This window comes from Macrobrachium rosenbergii, chromosome 10 (assembly GCF_040412425.1).
Source record: "Macrobrachium rosenbergii isolate ZJJX-2024 chromosome 10, ASM4041242v1, whole genome shotgun sequence".
Taxonomy (NCBI): domain Eukaryota; kingdom Metazoa; phylum Arthropoda; class Malacostraca; order Decapoda; family Palaemonidae; genus Macrobrachium; species Macrobrachium rosenbergii.
In genome coordinates this window covers 27,156,296-27,173,972 of record NC_089750.1, presented here as the reverse complement: position 1 = coordinate 27,173,972, position 17,677 = coordinate 27,156,296, and the positions used below count along the sequence as shown (strand labels likewise).

The 17,677-nt window shown below is 41.5% G+C and overlaps 1 protein-coding gene across 18 annotated transcripts in view; it reads right to left on the bottom strand.

Moving 5' to 3' along the window:
- shi (dynamin-1 shibire) overlaps positions 1-3,033 on the bottom strand; it is a 367,093-nt gene extending 364,060 nt beyond the window's left edge. For 13 of the 18 annotated variants that reach the window (XM_067110067.1, XM_067110070.1, XM_067110073.1 and 10 more), the window contains exon 1: positions 2,741-2,995. In XM_067110067.1, the coding sequence (XP_066966168.1) occupies positions 2,741-2,904 (164 nt within the window). In that variant the 5' untranslated portion in view covers positions 2,905-2,995. Of the gene's footprint in view, positions 1-2,740 lie in introns of all 18 variants that reach the window. The other 5 variants (XM_067110072.1, XM_067110079.1, XM_067110065.1 and 2 more) reach the window with 2 other exon arrangements.
- Positions 3,034-17,677: the final 14,644 nt, after the last annotated feature.

Sequence of the window (17,677 nt, the reverse complement as noted above, 5' to 3'; positions counted from 1 at the left end):
GCAACAGAATAAATTTCTCTTCAAAGGCATGAGCTATATATTTTTCAGACACCTTACCTTGTGTTTTATGCATTTTCACTATTAATGATGGTGAAAGACACTTGTTTTTGTTTCTCAAAAAAATTATGGGGAACCCAAGTGAGAAACATGTAAATTGCATTGCTGGAAATGGTCACTTCAGCAAAAATCATAAAAGCTGGAATGATATAGGTTCTTATATAATATCTGTAGTAACAGTTGCAGCAGTAGTAGGATAACAGTTGCAGCAGTAGTAGGAAAAAAAAGTAAAAAAAAAAAAAAAAAAAAATCTATGGCAAGGGAAATTACAAAGGTATATCTTAACCTTATCTAGGCTACCACACTAAACGCTAATTTTTGGTGGTGGGGAGAGGGGCTTACTGGGTTTTACTCACTTCCTCTGGATTGCTCAACCTGACCTACAGTAAATTACTATGTAAGATATGCTCAACCTGACCTAAAGTAAATTACTATGTAAGATAAAAGTCTGAGATGCATTTTCACTAACCTTACCTAACCTTCATAAACAGAAAATTGTACGCCATTTATCAGAAATAAGGGTAATCAACATTAGGGCTCTGCAAGAAGATAGCGTTTATTAATAAAAGTTTCTGCCCCAAACAATATAGCGAAGGGTGTATATAATGCAGTACAGGTGGGATAATTTGAGAAATATACTGAGACATTTTGATAAATATACCATCTTTTGTCAATTTTTACGTTCATCCCCAAGGGGTTGGTACTAAACATGGCATTCTACAGAGATTTATGTAGAATTACCAATAAAAATGTGTGAACACAGCCTAACCTATCTTTGCCTAACCTAGATTAGGAAGACAGGAGTGAGCTTTGATCTTAGGCCGACCCATCATCATTACGGCTACCACCCAGTTTTCATAAATAGCAACTGGGCTCCTGAATTTGTGGTTCAATATTATCTGCACATTGATCAAATGATTTTCCAGCTCTTTTATAACAAAGAGCCAATGACTTTTATGCCTAAGGAAGCTAACCAGTCAAGCATAAATGGGATTTCAGTAACAATATATGAAATTGAATCCAAAAAACCTTTGATTAGGCTGGAAATGTTGAACATTTCTATATTTGTAATTACAATTAAAACATGCTTTCATTTCTCCTAAAAGCTTTGTGTTCAAATTATGATTCCTTTCATTCCACTTGCAATTCAAAATATTTTTTCATATTAAAACACTGACTAGAATTGTAAGATTTATGTCTTCATTAATGCATTGTAATATTACGCCTGAGTTTGCCCAGAGCTGATCCAAGAACTTTGTAATGTTTTATTGGTTTAAAAGTTACGAGACTAAAACATCAAACCTATGAAAAGTTAAGTATACCTTAGTTTTACCATAACACTGAGCTGATTAACAGCTCTCCTAGGGCTGGCCTGAAGGATTAGACTTACTTTACGTGTCTAAGAACCAATTGGTTACTTAGCAACGGGACCTACAGCTTATTGTGGAATCCAAACCACATTATAGCGAGAAATGAATTTCTATCACCAGAAATAAATTCCTCTAGCTATTCATTAGCCGGCCAGGGAGTCGAACTCGGGCCTAATGAGTGGAAGGCCACGACTCTACCGACTCGCCTAAGGAAGAGCTATCAAACCTATGACCCTAACTTCCACAAATAAAACTAAAAAATGTACATAGTATTCATATTTTTACTGATGAACATTTAAATCATTCACTCGCCCTTCTTCACTCCATAAAGAAAAAAATTGCCAAAATGACCAGCATTCAACTACTGGTAAAGCAGTAGATTCTATTTGCAAGAATTGAAAATATCCTACTGACCCAAAAAATATCAAAACAAAACAAATTCTGAACTAGGCTATTTCTGGCTAAAAAGGGCACTACAGAAGGCATACCTAGACATACCCAAACCACAAAGATAAAACCAACAGGCTCATATGGGCATGTCTAGTCTAGGCAGTAACTTAATAGTGTAAGGCTATTACTCAAAAGAAAATAATAATAGTACTATGCTACAGATTTAGGCTACACTACAATACCTTCCCACAAACTCACAACTAACCGCACTGGCCAATATTAAATTGAAAATCTTACGCTCATCTTATTTATCCTAAATTCATTTCGACAAGATCTTGTCTGCATCCCGTCAGGGGTGATCCTAGCCTGTCTGACTTCATGAAGGTGAAAAGTTACCGTGGCCTGACATAGATGTTGGCAGTGAAACAAGGTGCCCTAGGGATTAAGATATAAGTCAGGTGGCTTCCATATAAGAGAACTGTGAAAAAGGACAGTGCAAAAAGGTGTCCTGTGTCTGACGATTCGTCTCTAGGGTACGACAGATGGCCTCCACTTGCCTAAGCTAAGTGTAGGTTACGATAATCAGTTTCGTCCTTTAAAGAAGTCGCCACAAATTAGAAAAAAATCCCCATAAAACTACCGAAAAGCAACTAAACCATTGAGAGCCCAATAAAATGTCATGTTTGGGGTTAAGTGTCCATATCATTTGCCAATTTCCCTGAAATTAGGTTCATCTACAAGGATCCGCCCCCTTGCTTAGCCCCCGCCCATCAACTGCCAAATCATTACAGTAAATCGAGGATACTTCAAGCATTTGTGGCCCAAGAGCGACAAAGAATTGAAAAAATGGGGGTAATGTGGTGAAAGAAATGCAGAATTGGTCTGAAAAATGACTGAAGCACAGGCAACCCTTCGCAACCTACCGTCCGACAAAATTCTCGAGCACAGAGGACTTGCCAGCTGACTGACCCCCAACGACGGCGATTTGGGGCAAATCCAGTTGCATGTGCACTCCTAACTGTGTAAATGCATCTTGCAGTTTGTTTACAATGGGGATGAGCTGCTCCATCCCCGTATTCCCCGCCATTTTGACGAATTTAGAGCACTGCACACTCCTCCTTACACTGACACTCAACCACTACAGAATATGGCAGTCGGCCCACTGGAAGGAATGGGAAGGCACAACTTCGAAAATTCGATACAATGCTGCCCTCCTACTGCGCCTTCGCTAACGCATCACATCCGCCAGAAACGCCCGCTCTCGGTCTCTATTTTTTTCTATCACGTTTTCTTTAAGTTATTCTCCACTTTTGAAAATATTTATAAGCTAATTTATTTCCTATTAAATGTCATTGTAAGAGTTTTAATGGAATAAAAACAATCATAAATTAACATAGCAAAATAGAAAACTGTCGCTATAGAAAACGATATAATTAAGTAATAAAAGGGGGGACTTACCTAAAATAATAAATATTCTTTGTAATATGATTGTACTCCATATAAATCGTCTACATTTAGAGTTTACTGTAGAAGACTTCTGTTAGCCACTATCTGGTCTGTCGTACAGTCTTCTTTTGTCAATAAATTAAGGCTATGACAACAGTAACCTCCTGAAATAATTTTCTGCTTCATAAAAAAATTGTTGGCCCGATATTTGTCTAGTCATTCATCCATTTTTACGTTGGTTTCCTTAACTGTTCCATCTATTATCTAAGGGTTTCTTTCGTCTGCTTCGAGGTCCTTGGAAGGACAGCTATCCATCAGATCATATAACAAATGGGGCGACTATCGTTGCGTCATTCTAAGAGATTATGTTTTACTAATCAGTTTACTTTTATCTAGACAGTCATCTTGCTATGAATCACCAGAGGTGAGACGTCTTCTCTGATGAAATAGATACTGTACAGATATGGAAGCACTTCAGCCTGGTCTACGAAATTATCCATAAAATTATTATATGATAATTGAGAAGGTATTCTTCCTGAACAGGATATAAGTAGAACCCCGCCCCCAACACCGCACCCCGCCTCGCACTTCCTGCGAGTTATATGTAGTTTTGCACCTTTTAGATTCCTACAGTAACATGGTTCAAATATATGCATATATCAAACAGCTCGCAGAGTTACGGTGGACACGGCAAGTGAGGAGAATTTGATGATTTATGTGATTCGGGGCAAAAGGGTATTAATTGAATGAAAGATGGAAACAGCTGAAATAAAAGTGCGTACAGTCTCAGATGTTATTTACCCACGTTTTCAAAGGCTTGTCCGACTGTTAGAATGTTCCAGCTATCCTGCACCTACAATTCCAGCTTTGGGAATACCTTGATTAAAAAGATTAAAACCTAATCCGTTTGGTATTCATCAACTATATTACTGGAATTAAACTACCAATGTGAGCTCATTTTTAACTGATGAAGACAGCCAGTGTATTATGATTAACACTACCTTGATTTTCTTATATTTGTTCAAATGTAAGAAAATCAAGGTAGTGTTGATCATAATGGTTTGCTTAAACGTTATAGATTACCAAACTAATGCAGAAATAAATGAATATGCTTCTATGGGAAAATTATCTAGTCTTCTAGCAAAGCTTCATTTTAATGCTCTAAGTCAGTTAATTTTTTACTTTGTTCACTATTCTTATGGTTCTGTATAAATCTATTGCATCATTTCAACAGCATTTTGCAAATAACGCTACGATTCATTTTATTATTATTATCATCATTATTCTTACTCAGCATGCATTCATATGAAACAAGCCTACAAGGCCATTACCCTGCTAATCAAAAGTTTACCCAGAAGAAAATACTCAAATGTGAAAAGGTGAAAAACAGTTAACTGTTGAATTGCGTACATATAATCTTTGTTGGCATAAATGTTCAAAGATTTTCTTACGGCTGTCATTCAACATTTCCGTAACTTCTCACTCAATACTCAATTCCGTACTCACAACTGCTGTCTCTCATAGCATTCTTCCTCTCATCCTGACCTACTGATAATTGTCTCGAACTTCTACGCTTGTGTTGTATTTCCTCTAACCAATCCATCGACAAATTATAAAATGTAATATATATATATATATATATATATATATATATATATATATATATATATATATATATATATATATATATATATATATATATATTTTGTGTATAATATATATACATATGTACGTAAGTACCTATGTATGTATGTATGGGTAACTCCAGAGAAAATTCAACGCATTATTCACTGTCATAACATTATTCTGAACTGCTGAACCGTGGATGAATCCCGTTCATAAAAAAAAAAAACTACACAGAAGGTTCATCAACGGTGTTTATCAAGCACCTTTGCTCGATGTCATTCGCGTTTATCTTGCACATACTCTCGTGCTTCTTGGATATTGAAGCATTTCCTTTCGGATACTTCTTTCACACTGTCTCTCTCTCTTCTTCTTCTTCTTCTTCTCACAACACCTCCGAATGAGACTCTTTTCATCACCCTATTGTCCCCCAATCTTTCCATTTGACCAACCACCTCAAAAAGAACCTTGAATTATCGTTTAACTTATATTAACATTCTTGCCGCGTGTCTCCACAGTCTTCTTCCTTTCAATTATTATGCCAAATGTTCTCAGCACACAGTTAATTTCAGCAGCGTCATTTTTATTTAACTTCTATACTTCACTTCCATAAAGGAGATTTTTCTCAACCGTCCTTTCATACATTCCCATCTTGGCTTCCCTGGTAACACCAAATCCTTTCTCAATATTTTGCACATATCCAGCTATCTTCTTTGCTTCACCTATTGTGCGGCCTATTCCTTCTCCCATATTACTGTCATCCATTATATTTACTTCCAAATACTTAATGAGTAAAACTGGTCCTGTTTTGCCACCATCAAAATTAACATTCTTTCTCCATCTTTCTGGTTTCCATTTACCCTCATAAACCTTAATCTTGTTCGCATTCATTTCCATTTTTCTCCTTTTATAGACTTGACCTTCAAACTTTGCTACTGCTTACCATATCTCTTTTCCATCTCCATTCATTACTGTATCACCAGCAAGCATAACCATTATATGCTCCATTCACAAGTCATTTTTTTTATCCCAACATCTGTCATTTCTGTAACTCCTCACTGGAATCACTCCATCAATACAGATATTAAACAGCCGTGGAAATATAATGCACCATTGTATAAGATTCACGATTATACCAAGCTAGTCACTCTCCTATCTACAGATTCTACCACACACTTTGCTTTCAACACAAAATCTTCTGACTGATCTCAACAACTTTTCTATATTGCATACACCCTCAGCACTCGTAACTGCCTGTCTGTTGATTTAGATTGGTCCATGTATGCAGCATACAGCTTTTCCCCTTTACTTGCAAACTACTAGTATAATCGTTTCATACTAAACACTTGATCCATATACCCTCTTCTTTGCATAAAACCGAACTGTTCTTTCCCCTATCAGGCCTGCCATATGGATTTCTTGGCATATTAAGTAATGTCATGTTCTTATCAATATTTCAGTTGCCCTTGTCATCTTTATAAAGCCGAATGATTATTCCCCACATACCTCCTTCAGAACTTCTTTCTCATTACGGCATACCTTACAGACCCTGGTCAGTCACTCAATCAAGCTATCACCATTATATCATAGCATCTCAATTGTAATCCCATCAACTCCTAGTCTTTCTATTTTCTACCCATCAATCGCCCTCCTTACATACTCAGCAATCCCGTCTATAACCATAAGCATTTTAAACTTACACTGATCCGTTCCACTTCTATACCATTCAGCTATAGCTCTTTTCATCGTCTACATTTAGTAAAATTTCAAAATACTTATTCCATCGATCGAGGACTATATTCTCTTCAGACAACATCCCTCCTTTACCTCTTTCCTTTTGAGATCCATCTGGTTATTACCCTTTCCTCTGCATTCACTTCCAAAGGAGACCAACTTATCCTCCCATAAGTTCTTGCTCCTCCACATTCTTTCCTTTATCTTTATGATTTGCCTTCCTTTTCTCTCTAAATATCTTCTCTACCACATGTATATACACAGCTCTCCTAACAAAGGGATGGTTCAAGAGAAAAGAACACCAGGACCTTCACTGCTGAACCATGGATGAACTACCTGTGCCGTAAAACTTACACATTAGCTAGTTCATAAGCCTACACAGAACGCTCATCTGCAGTGAACCCTCCTGAACACTTTGCCATTCACTTATCTTGGATGCATCCTCACACTTCTGAATATTAACATTATATAATCTGTTGTAGCTGTCCCTCTCCTTTTCCCCCAAAAGTCTCAATTATGCTCTCTTTTCACAAACCTATCCTAGTCTATTTTCCTGTTGATCAAGCCATCTCAGAGTATTTTGACCCATCTTTTCACTTGTGTTAACCTTTTATCATTTCGTGAATCATCACATTTCTAACAGTGGCAATTCCTCTTAAACCGCATAAACTACGCAAGCAGTTCATCTCGACAGCTTTAGCCACTTTTCTTATATTGTCATTCAACATCCATATTCCACTCCCATAATGGAGAATTGCCTAAACCACCCTTCATGCATTCACATCTTGCTCCACAGGCAATTCAAGTCTCTTTTTAATTCTTGACCGCAGCCCTGCCACCTTTCTTGCTTCACCTATTCCGTGTCTCACCTCTTATCTCATCCCACCACCATTCGTTATATTTGCTCCCTTATACTTTTACGAGTCAACCACTTCCATTCTGTGTACATACATACATACATACATACATACATACATACATACATACATACATACATACATACATACATACATACATACATACATGTGTGCGCGAGTGCGTGAAAATATGTGCTACCCGGATCAAATGGTATTCCAGTGGAAAGGCAATGAAACTGCCTAACTGTATGAAAAGTAAAATTTGCAAAAATAAAGAACTATTTCATTAACCTAAAAAACCCACAAGGTAGTATATGTAGATAAACTTTTCCCTATTTATAATTAGTGATGAAGAATTTACGTACAAAACATGTGCTATATACATTCTATGTGAAAGTAGGCAAAACGGTCGGATGAACTTATTGATGGAGGGCTAATAGAAGAATGAGATGTGACAAAAATAGTATGAAAAAGGATCACCATAGTAGTGCTACCTCAAAGAATGTAATGGCTCCCCTCTTCAAAGAGGGAGGATCACGTGCACCAAAAGAAACATTCTCCCCAGTTGATTAGGGAACCGCTGCTATTTCTAAGGACTTGATCTGGTTCTAAATTATAATTTTATCATAACTGAGGTCACTCGTGAGTTTAATAGCCACTCTGACCATAAGAGTGCTATAGGAAAAAATGTCTAAGTTCTTGTGTCATCTGGGACCTGATTGAAGGTTGTTAAATTTATTGTTATATATATTCCTGAAATAAATGTCTGCTTGCGTACTGTGAGGACATTTAATCAAACACTGCCAAGAGAATTTAATTCTTTGTCTCCAAGAACAGTTCTAAGGACTAATGACTGAAGATCAACCATGATTAGGTTATTCTTGTGCTCTAGATGGTCATATATTGTGTCAATGGAATCACTCCCAAATCAGCTAACAAACTTGGGCTGAGTCGCCGTTATGAAAACAAAGAAAAGAAAGGACGAAAACATTAAATCCGAATAATGAAAAAGGTAATTCAAACTTATCCATGGCGAAGCCAGCTGAAATCCTCCTGTTTTGTTCCAGTACATCTACTATCACGTAGTTATTAGTTACTAACTGCGGACCGAAAGCAAGCTCAAGCGGACAACACTGTCCTCACAAGAGTTTTGCAGTTTGAGAACCTTGAGTTAACAGTCAGCCCATTAAAAAATTAAGCTAACCATATGCTCACGGGTAGCCCACAATTTGTGTTAAAACTCTTCGTCCTTGATACCAGCAATCTTAGTAAATCATAAACAAAAGTTCTTTTTCAAGAGTTAGAATTCTGGGAATTTTGGTGAAGACTCATTATATTTTTTCCTTTACTTTTCAAAAGATACTTGGAATACTTTCTCCTAAAGTTGGTACATTTTATTGCTTTTCATTTCGACTGGACACTTTTCTAGATAAACATTAATTAAGGAATGTCATTTGCCCCTGGGCTAGAATGAGTTCAAAGAAAAATGAATACGTTGCAGACTTCATCCTTCCAGTGCTTTTGTGTTCTCTAAGGTTCCTGACTTGATTTTCAAGTTTTCGTATAAGAATGTTGCATTTATACTCTTGCCATCTAATGGTCTGTATGTAAGAAAGAAACGCGTATTTGAAATGCCACTACAGAAATCCCAGTTTCACATAAAACGGCCTCGGCACGAGAATGAGTTCAGATTTATTCAAATTCTGTTTAGCACTACTCTCTTTCTTTTATTTAACTATAAGGTACTTTATGGTTTCTCTGCGTTGGTGGCGTTTTCAGTGAGCATAAAGCTCATGACTGGTGTTCCTCAGGTTTTAGTCTTTCCACTCATTATATAATGAGTCATGGTTGTTCCATCCACGAAAATTAAGCTGGTAAAGTACTGTCTGCAAATTTTACAATTCTTGTTGCAATTATTTGCTTTCTACTTCCCTGTTGTATCTGGCAATTTCATTTTATTGCTGCACCTCACGTTTCTCTTTCTCTCACTTTCTCTGAGTATGGATGAATGCAAATGCTTCCAAAGGGCCCTAATTCGCATTTTGTTCTCTTTCCTTACCCTTTCTATTCCTTGTTCATTCCTTGCTACAAAATTTTCCTCTCTTTCCAATTCTTACATTAAACAATATTTGTCAAAAACCAACTATGTCTGCCAGTGTCAATAATTACACTCACACAAGGAATAACCAAGTGAAACTGCTTCTCTACCCACACCAGACTCGGGACATACACATAAACCATGGATGAAGTGAAGTGAACATGAAGTACAATTCCACTTCTCACTTACCCTTGGAACAAACAAAACCTGTCTGGGTGAGCTTCATCTGACATTCGTAACTTGCATGATAATTTCTTAGTGGTTTTATATCAACTCCCAGGCTTCCTGGGTCACCCTAGTCTGAAAGGCACATCTGAGCTTACATATCATTGTCTTTTCCCAGGTCACTTGGAGTTAGTTGAAGTCTACGTCCCAACTTAAAAAGCCATGACACTATCAGTTGCCAAAGCGTATAGGATTATTATTATTATTATTATTATTATTATTATTATTATTATTATTATTATTATTATTATTGCCACTAGAAGTAGTAATTGTAGGACCGCGTTTGTATGAGCCCCTTTGGAAAATCCACCCCGTATCGACGCTCTGCAGGGCTCCCCAGAACGCTACACCATACTATATTATCATCAGCACTATTATCATCAGCAATGTAGCAGATGCTGAACAAGTAAGTCTTCAGTTTCCTCTTCAATGAAACAACGTTGTCCAACGACCTGATCTCTAGAGGCAGCCTATTGAACAATCTAGGAGCAGCAATCTCAAAGGCCCTAAAACCAGTCTGTAAATTACATCTCGGTTCCGCCAATCTTCGATGTTCAGTGTCATGTCTCAGAGTTACAACTGAAGCCGTTTGAAAGTTACGCAACAATCGGTTGACATAAACAGGCTTTTCATACTGCAATGCCTGAAACACCAACACACATAATTTAAACTCAATCCTCGCTTTAATGGGCAACCAGTGTAATTCCTTAAGAACAGGAGTTATTCTATCTCTAGGAGATATTCCTTTAATAAGTCTAGCTGCTCTATTAATAATCCTTTGCATTTTCCTCAGTTGATAATTAGGGAGTCCATAATAAATTGAATTGCAGTAACCAAGTCTACTAATAACTAGTTCTGAGTTAGCATTCTCATTCACGACTCATCCAAGTATTTCCTTATAAAAGCGACGTTCCTTAAATGGTATCCCGCAGTCTTCGTAACTTTTTTAATTTGCTCATTGAATGAAAGATTGCTATCCAGCAGTACACCCAAACCTTTCACAGAGCTGCTTACAGTCAGTGAAGTACCATTAACCACAAGGCTTTAAATATTACCTAGTCTTCTAAGATCACCCTTTTTTCCCACAACCATGCGCTCAGTTTTATCCTCATTCAACTTCAACTGCTTCTTTTCCATCCACAACTTGACGTCATTCATAACAGCACTCTGTTTTCCTTCTGTGTCAGCAACATCATTAAATGTCAAATAGAACGGAGTATCATCAGCAAAAAGTTTGAAACAACACCATGCTCATATAAAATGTACGACAGTTCAATTGTATATATACAAAACAAAATTGGGCCCAGCACACTTCCCTGAGGCACACCTCTAGACAGTGCTCCAGCGTTTGAAAAGGACTTTCCAATTTGAACGTAATAAGTTCTATTCTTAATATATTTCTTAAGAAAGTCTAACGCTTCTCCATCAGTACCAACAGTTTTCAAATCACCCACCAACAAGTCATGAACAACTGTATCAAATACGGCACTCAAATCAAGCAATACTAATATACAACACTTTCCCGCATCCATTTTCATAATGAAGTCATTCACTACGACACACAACGCTGTTTCATTAGAGTGCAGTTCTCTGTATGCAGACTGCTCTACAGGAAAAATATTATTCTCTTCGAGATGTTGTAATAACTGTTCTAAAATCACCTCTTCTACAATCTTGGATAAAAATGTTAAGTTCGAGACCGGTCTGTAGGAACTTAGACTCTGCCTGTCAAGAGCACCTTTCACTATAGGTTTCACCAGCGCCCCTTTTTCACTCATAGGAAATGTTTTACTACCAATAGAAAGATTAACAGTTACCGATATAATATTAGCCAAATTAGCGAAACCCACCTTTTTAACAACGTCAGCTATCGGCAACGGGTCATTCGCACAATACGTAGGCTTCACCTTGCTCATGATAGATTTAATTTTATCTGTATCCACGTTACGAAATCTCAAGAGCTTGTTTACCCTTAACTCAGGAGAAAGAAAGGAAGGCAACTGTTGGCCACCTCCAGCAAAATTATTTACTATCCGTACAATCTTGCCTTCAAAGGATTTCAAAAACTCATCTGCCAGATCACAATCAGAATAACCATTAAGTAGTATAATCTTCTTATTGTCTGTCATGTTATCAAGGATTTTATACAATTTCCTTATATCAGATCCTGACTCATTGACTTTTAGGGTATAATAGCTACGCATCCTTTGTCGTCTTAAATTATTTTCATGGTTCTTAGCATTTTGATAATCCCTTCCGGTCTACTGGTCCGCCTCCTAAGCCAAATTTTTTCCTTCCTCTGCTTATCTCTTTTTCCATGCAACACATCGTCATTAAACCAAGGAGCATGATCTTTTATTATAATAATTTTTTACGGCCGTAGGCATTAGTTGATACATTCTATAACTCAGTGTAACAATCTAGACATTAAATTTTACTTACATTTAATCCACCGTGCAGGCAGCTTATTTGTTTTCCTATATCAATCTTATGTACAATTTTCTCTATTAGGAAATCTGAGTCAAAGTTCCTTTTATCTCTAAAGGATATTACTTCCCTTTGTTTCCCCTTAACAAGTAAGGGGATCTTAATTACGATGTGTATAGGCGAAATACAGCTCTCTTCATCAACAACCACATCAACAACAAGATTTTGCTCAGCCATTCAGAAAACCAAATCAAACATATGACCAGTAACACATTTTATGTTTTCCACTTTGTTGGTAAACTGTAAAAATTCCATAACTTCTCTAAACGCAACTGCTTCATGATCATTTGTCTCCAAGCCAAAAGTTAAAATCTCCACACAACCACATTTGCCCCCACTGTGTCAGTGCCCTCTAGATAAGATCCAAACTCGTCCAAAAAAACACCCACACTCGAATTCGGCGGTCTACAAATCACCACACACACCACTCTCCTGCCACCAGACTTGATGTTCAAAACTTTGAAAGCTATGTCCAGGTATTACTTTAGTTTTGGAGAAAGAGTTGGATAAAACAAGACCAACTCCCCTTCCCCGCCCCCTCTCTTCTAAGCGCATGCAAAAAAGTGTGCGTTGGTGGTGACAACTCGGCAATTTTAGCAGAATCAAAATCCCGCAGCCATGTCTCTGCAAACGCAAGTATATCAGCTCACGAATCTCCAAGGTCTTATTTCCCATTGATTGTATATTTATAAAACCACAGTTAATTTTCCTAAGATCATCTCTAATAGCCATGATCATTCTCAGCTTTATTCTCTCTATTTCTTCTTGTAATACTTGACACCTTTCATTAACAGTGTGATCAGTTTCGGCCTTCCTAAATCTTATATAATTGATACATTTATGATCCTGACTCTCAAAATCGTTGTAAGATGCTAACCAGCACATCTCCCGCATGATTGGGGGTCACCCTTCGTTTTGGCCTGACACTTCATTTCCACATGACCATAAAGCTGACAACAGAAACAGACAACTGCATGATATCTATCCCGCACATTGTGAGTCCCCCATTCTAGTTTGATTTTGTCTCCATGTTTGTGTATAAGTGCTCTAATCTTAGGATTGGACATAAGATGGAATGCCTAGTATTTCCCGCTGCTGGTTTACTTAAGATCAAAGAGAGCTTAGACTTTACTGCCTCAACTGAGTTCAGATAGTCGTTTCTCTCAAGTAAAACATCTACTGTTTCATCCTTAGATTCTTCGAGTGTTACATTACAAATCATAGGCTAATCTTCCGGGACATCTTCCTAACATTGTTTACAGTTACATCGCTTATATTCCCCACGTTAATCGCCGCACCATCACGCTCAGCTTGCGTATTACAATTCATTACCATCTTCTTGTCGTTGAGTCTACTACCCATAACCTGAATGCCATCGAGTGCTGATGCCACCTGCTCTTTTTTCTCCTTAATTTCAACAGATTCAGCAATCAGCAAATTCCTCTCCCGCCCTTTTTTCAGCGCCTTAACATAACTTGACCTGCCACGGTGCACTATTGCATTATCATTTCTAACACTGATTTCTTCCTTTAGATTGTTGATGCTCTCAGCTAGGTTTCCACAGCCTTCTATAATTTCTTTCAACTGCTTCATTCACTCTGCATTTACTGCTCCCAGCTGTTTAAGATCTCGAATACATCAGAGGCATACCCAAGATAAACTCCTGTAGTCACTATATCCCTAACTACTTTTTGTAATCTATTAGCTTGAAATTCAATGACAATACTAAAAAGCACCACCCCAACTTCCTTCTGTTTGAAAACTAGGGCAACATGATCCACATTGTCAAAAATGGCTTTAAAGTCAAGACTGTAAAGTCATTTGTAAAGTCTCTGCTGAGCAAGTTTTCTGTGGTGACGTCCCATTTTCTTTGCCTCTACAATTAGTCACGCCTAACGTGCCACATCACGTAAATTCAATCATTTAAACTATGTATATATTTGTTTACCTGTCATCAATTGTGTATGTGCATTTCTTCTTTCACAGGCATCAAGATTGTATCCAATTTCACTTCTGTCTATTTCCACATTGTAAAGTGTACTCGTTCACTGTATTTATTGTTATTTATTATCGACCTCAGGTCACTGAAGCTTCCATTGTATTCCGCGGCGCGACGCCAGTCTGCCGCTATATAAACCGCCTGGATCATGAATAAATTAGCAGTTCTCTTTTACCTGCTCGTTTTTTTGCACCTCTTACAGTGGTGACCCCAAAGTGGTTCCTGAAGCCATTAGCGGACCCATACGGCGACTCAGTCTTGGCTTCAGGAACTTACTCACGCCCTTAGTGAACTAATTACGGTGCTGAACCAGCATTTGGGTGTGCTGACTCTCGTCGGCAAAATCACCAGCGTCATTAGCGGGCTCATACGGCACGCTTCCAAGTGCGTTTTGACGTGAGTACCCTACTCTAGTTAAGAGGGCAAAGAGCGAGCATGGACGCGGAAATCCCTTCCCTCGTTCGGTTAACCGCTAACCTCACGGATTCGGATGTCTACCTCCCTCCCATATCACCTGCGCCCGCCCCCATGCCGAAGCTCTCACGTTCCTCCACACTCCTGCCCGCGGCCCTGCCTGGCAGGACAATCACGGGTCGCCCTGTCCATAAAACTGCCGCCGTTCGCGCAGGGAAATCCATTGGCATGGCTGTACAGGGTCGAGAGCCAGTTCAGGCTGGCGGAACTCAACAATGAGGTGCTGCAGGTGGACACAGTACTCAACGCCCTGCCGGAGGAAATCTACAGAAAGCTCGTCCGGTGGGTGTCCGCCGCACGCCCCCTCACTACCACCTCCTAAAGAAGTCCCTACTCGAGGCATGCTCCCTGCCAGTCGCCGAGCTGGTCGCCCGCGCCCTCGACCTTGCCGTCAGCCTGCAGCTGGATCAGAGAGTCATGGAGTCATGGGGCATGATACAAGACCTCCTCACCCTCCCAGACACAGACAGCACCGGAAAACAAAATGAATTAAGCCTGTCGCGGGAGCTTCTCCTTCGTCAGCTCCTCCCGGAGGTCCGGACACAAATCCTCGAGCCCTATGCCATGCCCCTCGACGACCTGATCCACATGGCACAGAACCTGACGGAATCCGTGAGGGCAGTGAAGCGGGTACCAGCACCCGCACTACCAGTCAGCACCATCCAGCAGGAGGAAGGCGCAGAGCAGGAGGTCAACGTCGTCACCAGGAGGCGCCCAGCGCCTCACAACAGGTGGAATTCCCCAGGGCTTTGCCACTACCACAGGCGGTTTGGCAAGGACGCCTGGGACTGCCTGCCGCCTTGTTCATTCGCCCGTTCAAAAAACGGGGGATGTGGTGGTCAGCAGGACAGGCCGCCATGGCAGCAGAAGAACCCAGGGGCCCAGAACCAGTAGGCTTCTACGTCCATGACATTGTCTCGGCAGGATGATGCTGAGATCAATCTTCCCGGCATCCAGAGAGGACCTCCAGAAAGAACCGGACCCAGCTGCCTTCCTAACGGCTGCCAACGGATCCCCCATCCTCTCCTATGGCACCAGGCCCCTGTTGATCTCCATCCTTGGCCGGAGATATTCCTGGGACTTCGTCGTCGCGGGCGTAAGGACCCCGCTCCTGGGTGCGGATTTCCTTGCCCACTTGGGGCTGGCAGTCGACGTCGGTCAGAAGCGCCTCCTTGACACCGACTCCAGCCAGTCCCTCCTGTTGGCAACGGGACCCAAGGCGCCCACCATCTGCTCCGCTGCCCCCTACCAGTACTCACAGCTGCTGACAGAGTTCCCGGACGTTTTCAGGCCCGAGCTCCGCCAAGTCCCCGGGGCCCCAGCCAAACATGGCATCTGGCATCACATAAAGACAAAGGGCCCCCCTGCACACGCGAGGTTACGGAGGCTTCCCCCGCGGCACCTCCAGGAGGCCAAAAACACATTCGCTGAAATGGAGCGGATGGGAATCTGCAAGAAGGCCTCCAGCCTGTGGGCTTCCCCCCTCCACATGGTGCAGAAACCAGATGGCTCCTGGAGACCCTGCGGTGACTACAGGTGGCTTAACCTCGCAACGGAACGTGATCATTACCCCCTGCCGAACATGCAGGACCTCACGGCTTTCTTCCACGGGGCCAAAATATTCACTAAGTTGGATCTCTTGAAATCCTGTTTTCAGGTACCAGTTGCACCAGAGGACATACCAAAGACCACCATCATCATGCCTTTCAGGTCCTACGTGTTCGCCTTCTCCACCTTCGGCCTGAGGAACGCCGGGACGGCTTTCCAGCGGCTCATGGACAGCATCCTCAGGGACCTGAAGTTCTGCGTCTGCTACATAGATGATATCCTTATATTTTCCAGGTCCCACAGGGAGCACCAGAAACACATCCGGGCAGTCCTGCACCGCCTACAGAACGGCCTTGTCGTACATTTCGACAAGTGCACCTTCGGCGTCCAAAAAGCCGACTTCCTGGGCCACGAGATATCCCCGGATGGTGTCCGCCCACTCACATCCAAAGTCGCAGCTGTCACCAGCTTCCCTGTCCCCACCTCCGTCAAGGCCGTCCAGGAGTTCCTCTGGATGGTGAACTACTACAGGAGGTTCATCCCCGGGATCGCGCACATCACGGCCCCCCTGACGGAAACTCTGAAAGGTCAACCAAAGTCCTTGTTGTGGGGACCCAGCCAGCAGCAGGCCTTCTCCCTGATGAAGGCCGCTCTCGCTGAGGCAACTGCCTTGGCCCACCAGGGTCCCAACGCCCCCCTCCAGCTGACGACGGACGCCAGCAACGTCGCCTGTGGTGCTGTCTTGGAGGAGGTCATCGACGGCCCCCCCCCAAAGCCCATCGCCTTCTTCAGCAAGAAGTTCATCCCCACAGAGGCCTGCTACAGCACCTTTGACAAGGGACCCTGCGTAGTGTACCGTGCAGTCCTACACTTCAAGTTTCTCCTGGAGGGTACGCCCTTCACAATCTACACGGACCACCAGCCGCTGATACACGCCTTCATCATGCAGGGGGGCGCATGGTCTTCCAGGCAGCAGCGGCATCTCTCGGCCATCACCAAGTTCACCTGCTTCATCAAGTACCTCCCCGGCAGGAAGAACCCTGTGGCAGACGCCCTCTCCAGAGTCAAGCTAAACGCGGTGCAGCTCGGGATCAACTATGAAGACCTCGCCAGGGAACAGGCCACCGACCCAGAGACCCCAGCCTACCGCACCGCCATCACGTCCCTGAAGTGGCGGGACGTGCCCCTCGCTGCCGGGGACCCAAGTCTCCGCTGCAACGTCAGTACTGGCCAGCCCAGCCCCCTGGTGCCAGCCTCCCGCCGCTGCCAGGTATTCGACGTCATCCACGGCCTCTCACACCCCTCCGACAGGACGACGGCCAAGCTGCTGTCAGGGGAGTTCGTCTGGCACGGTGTGCAGAAGGACGCG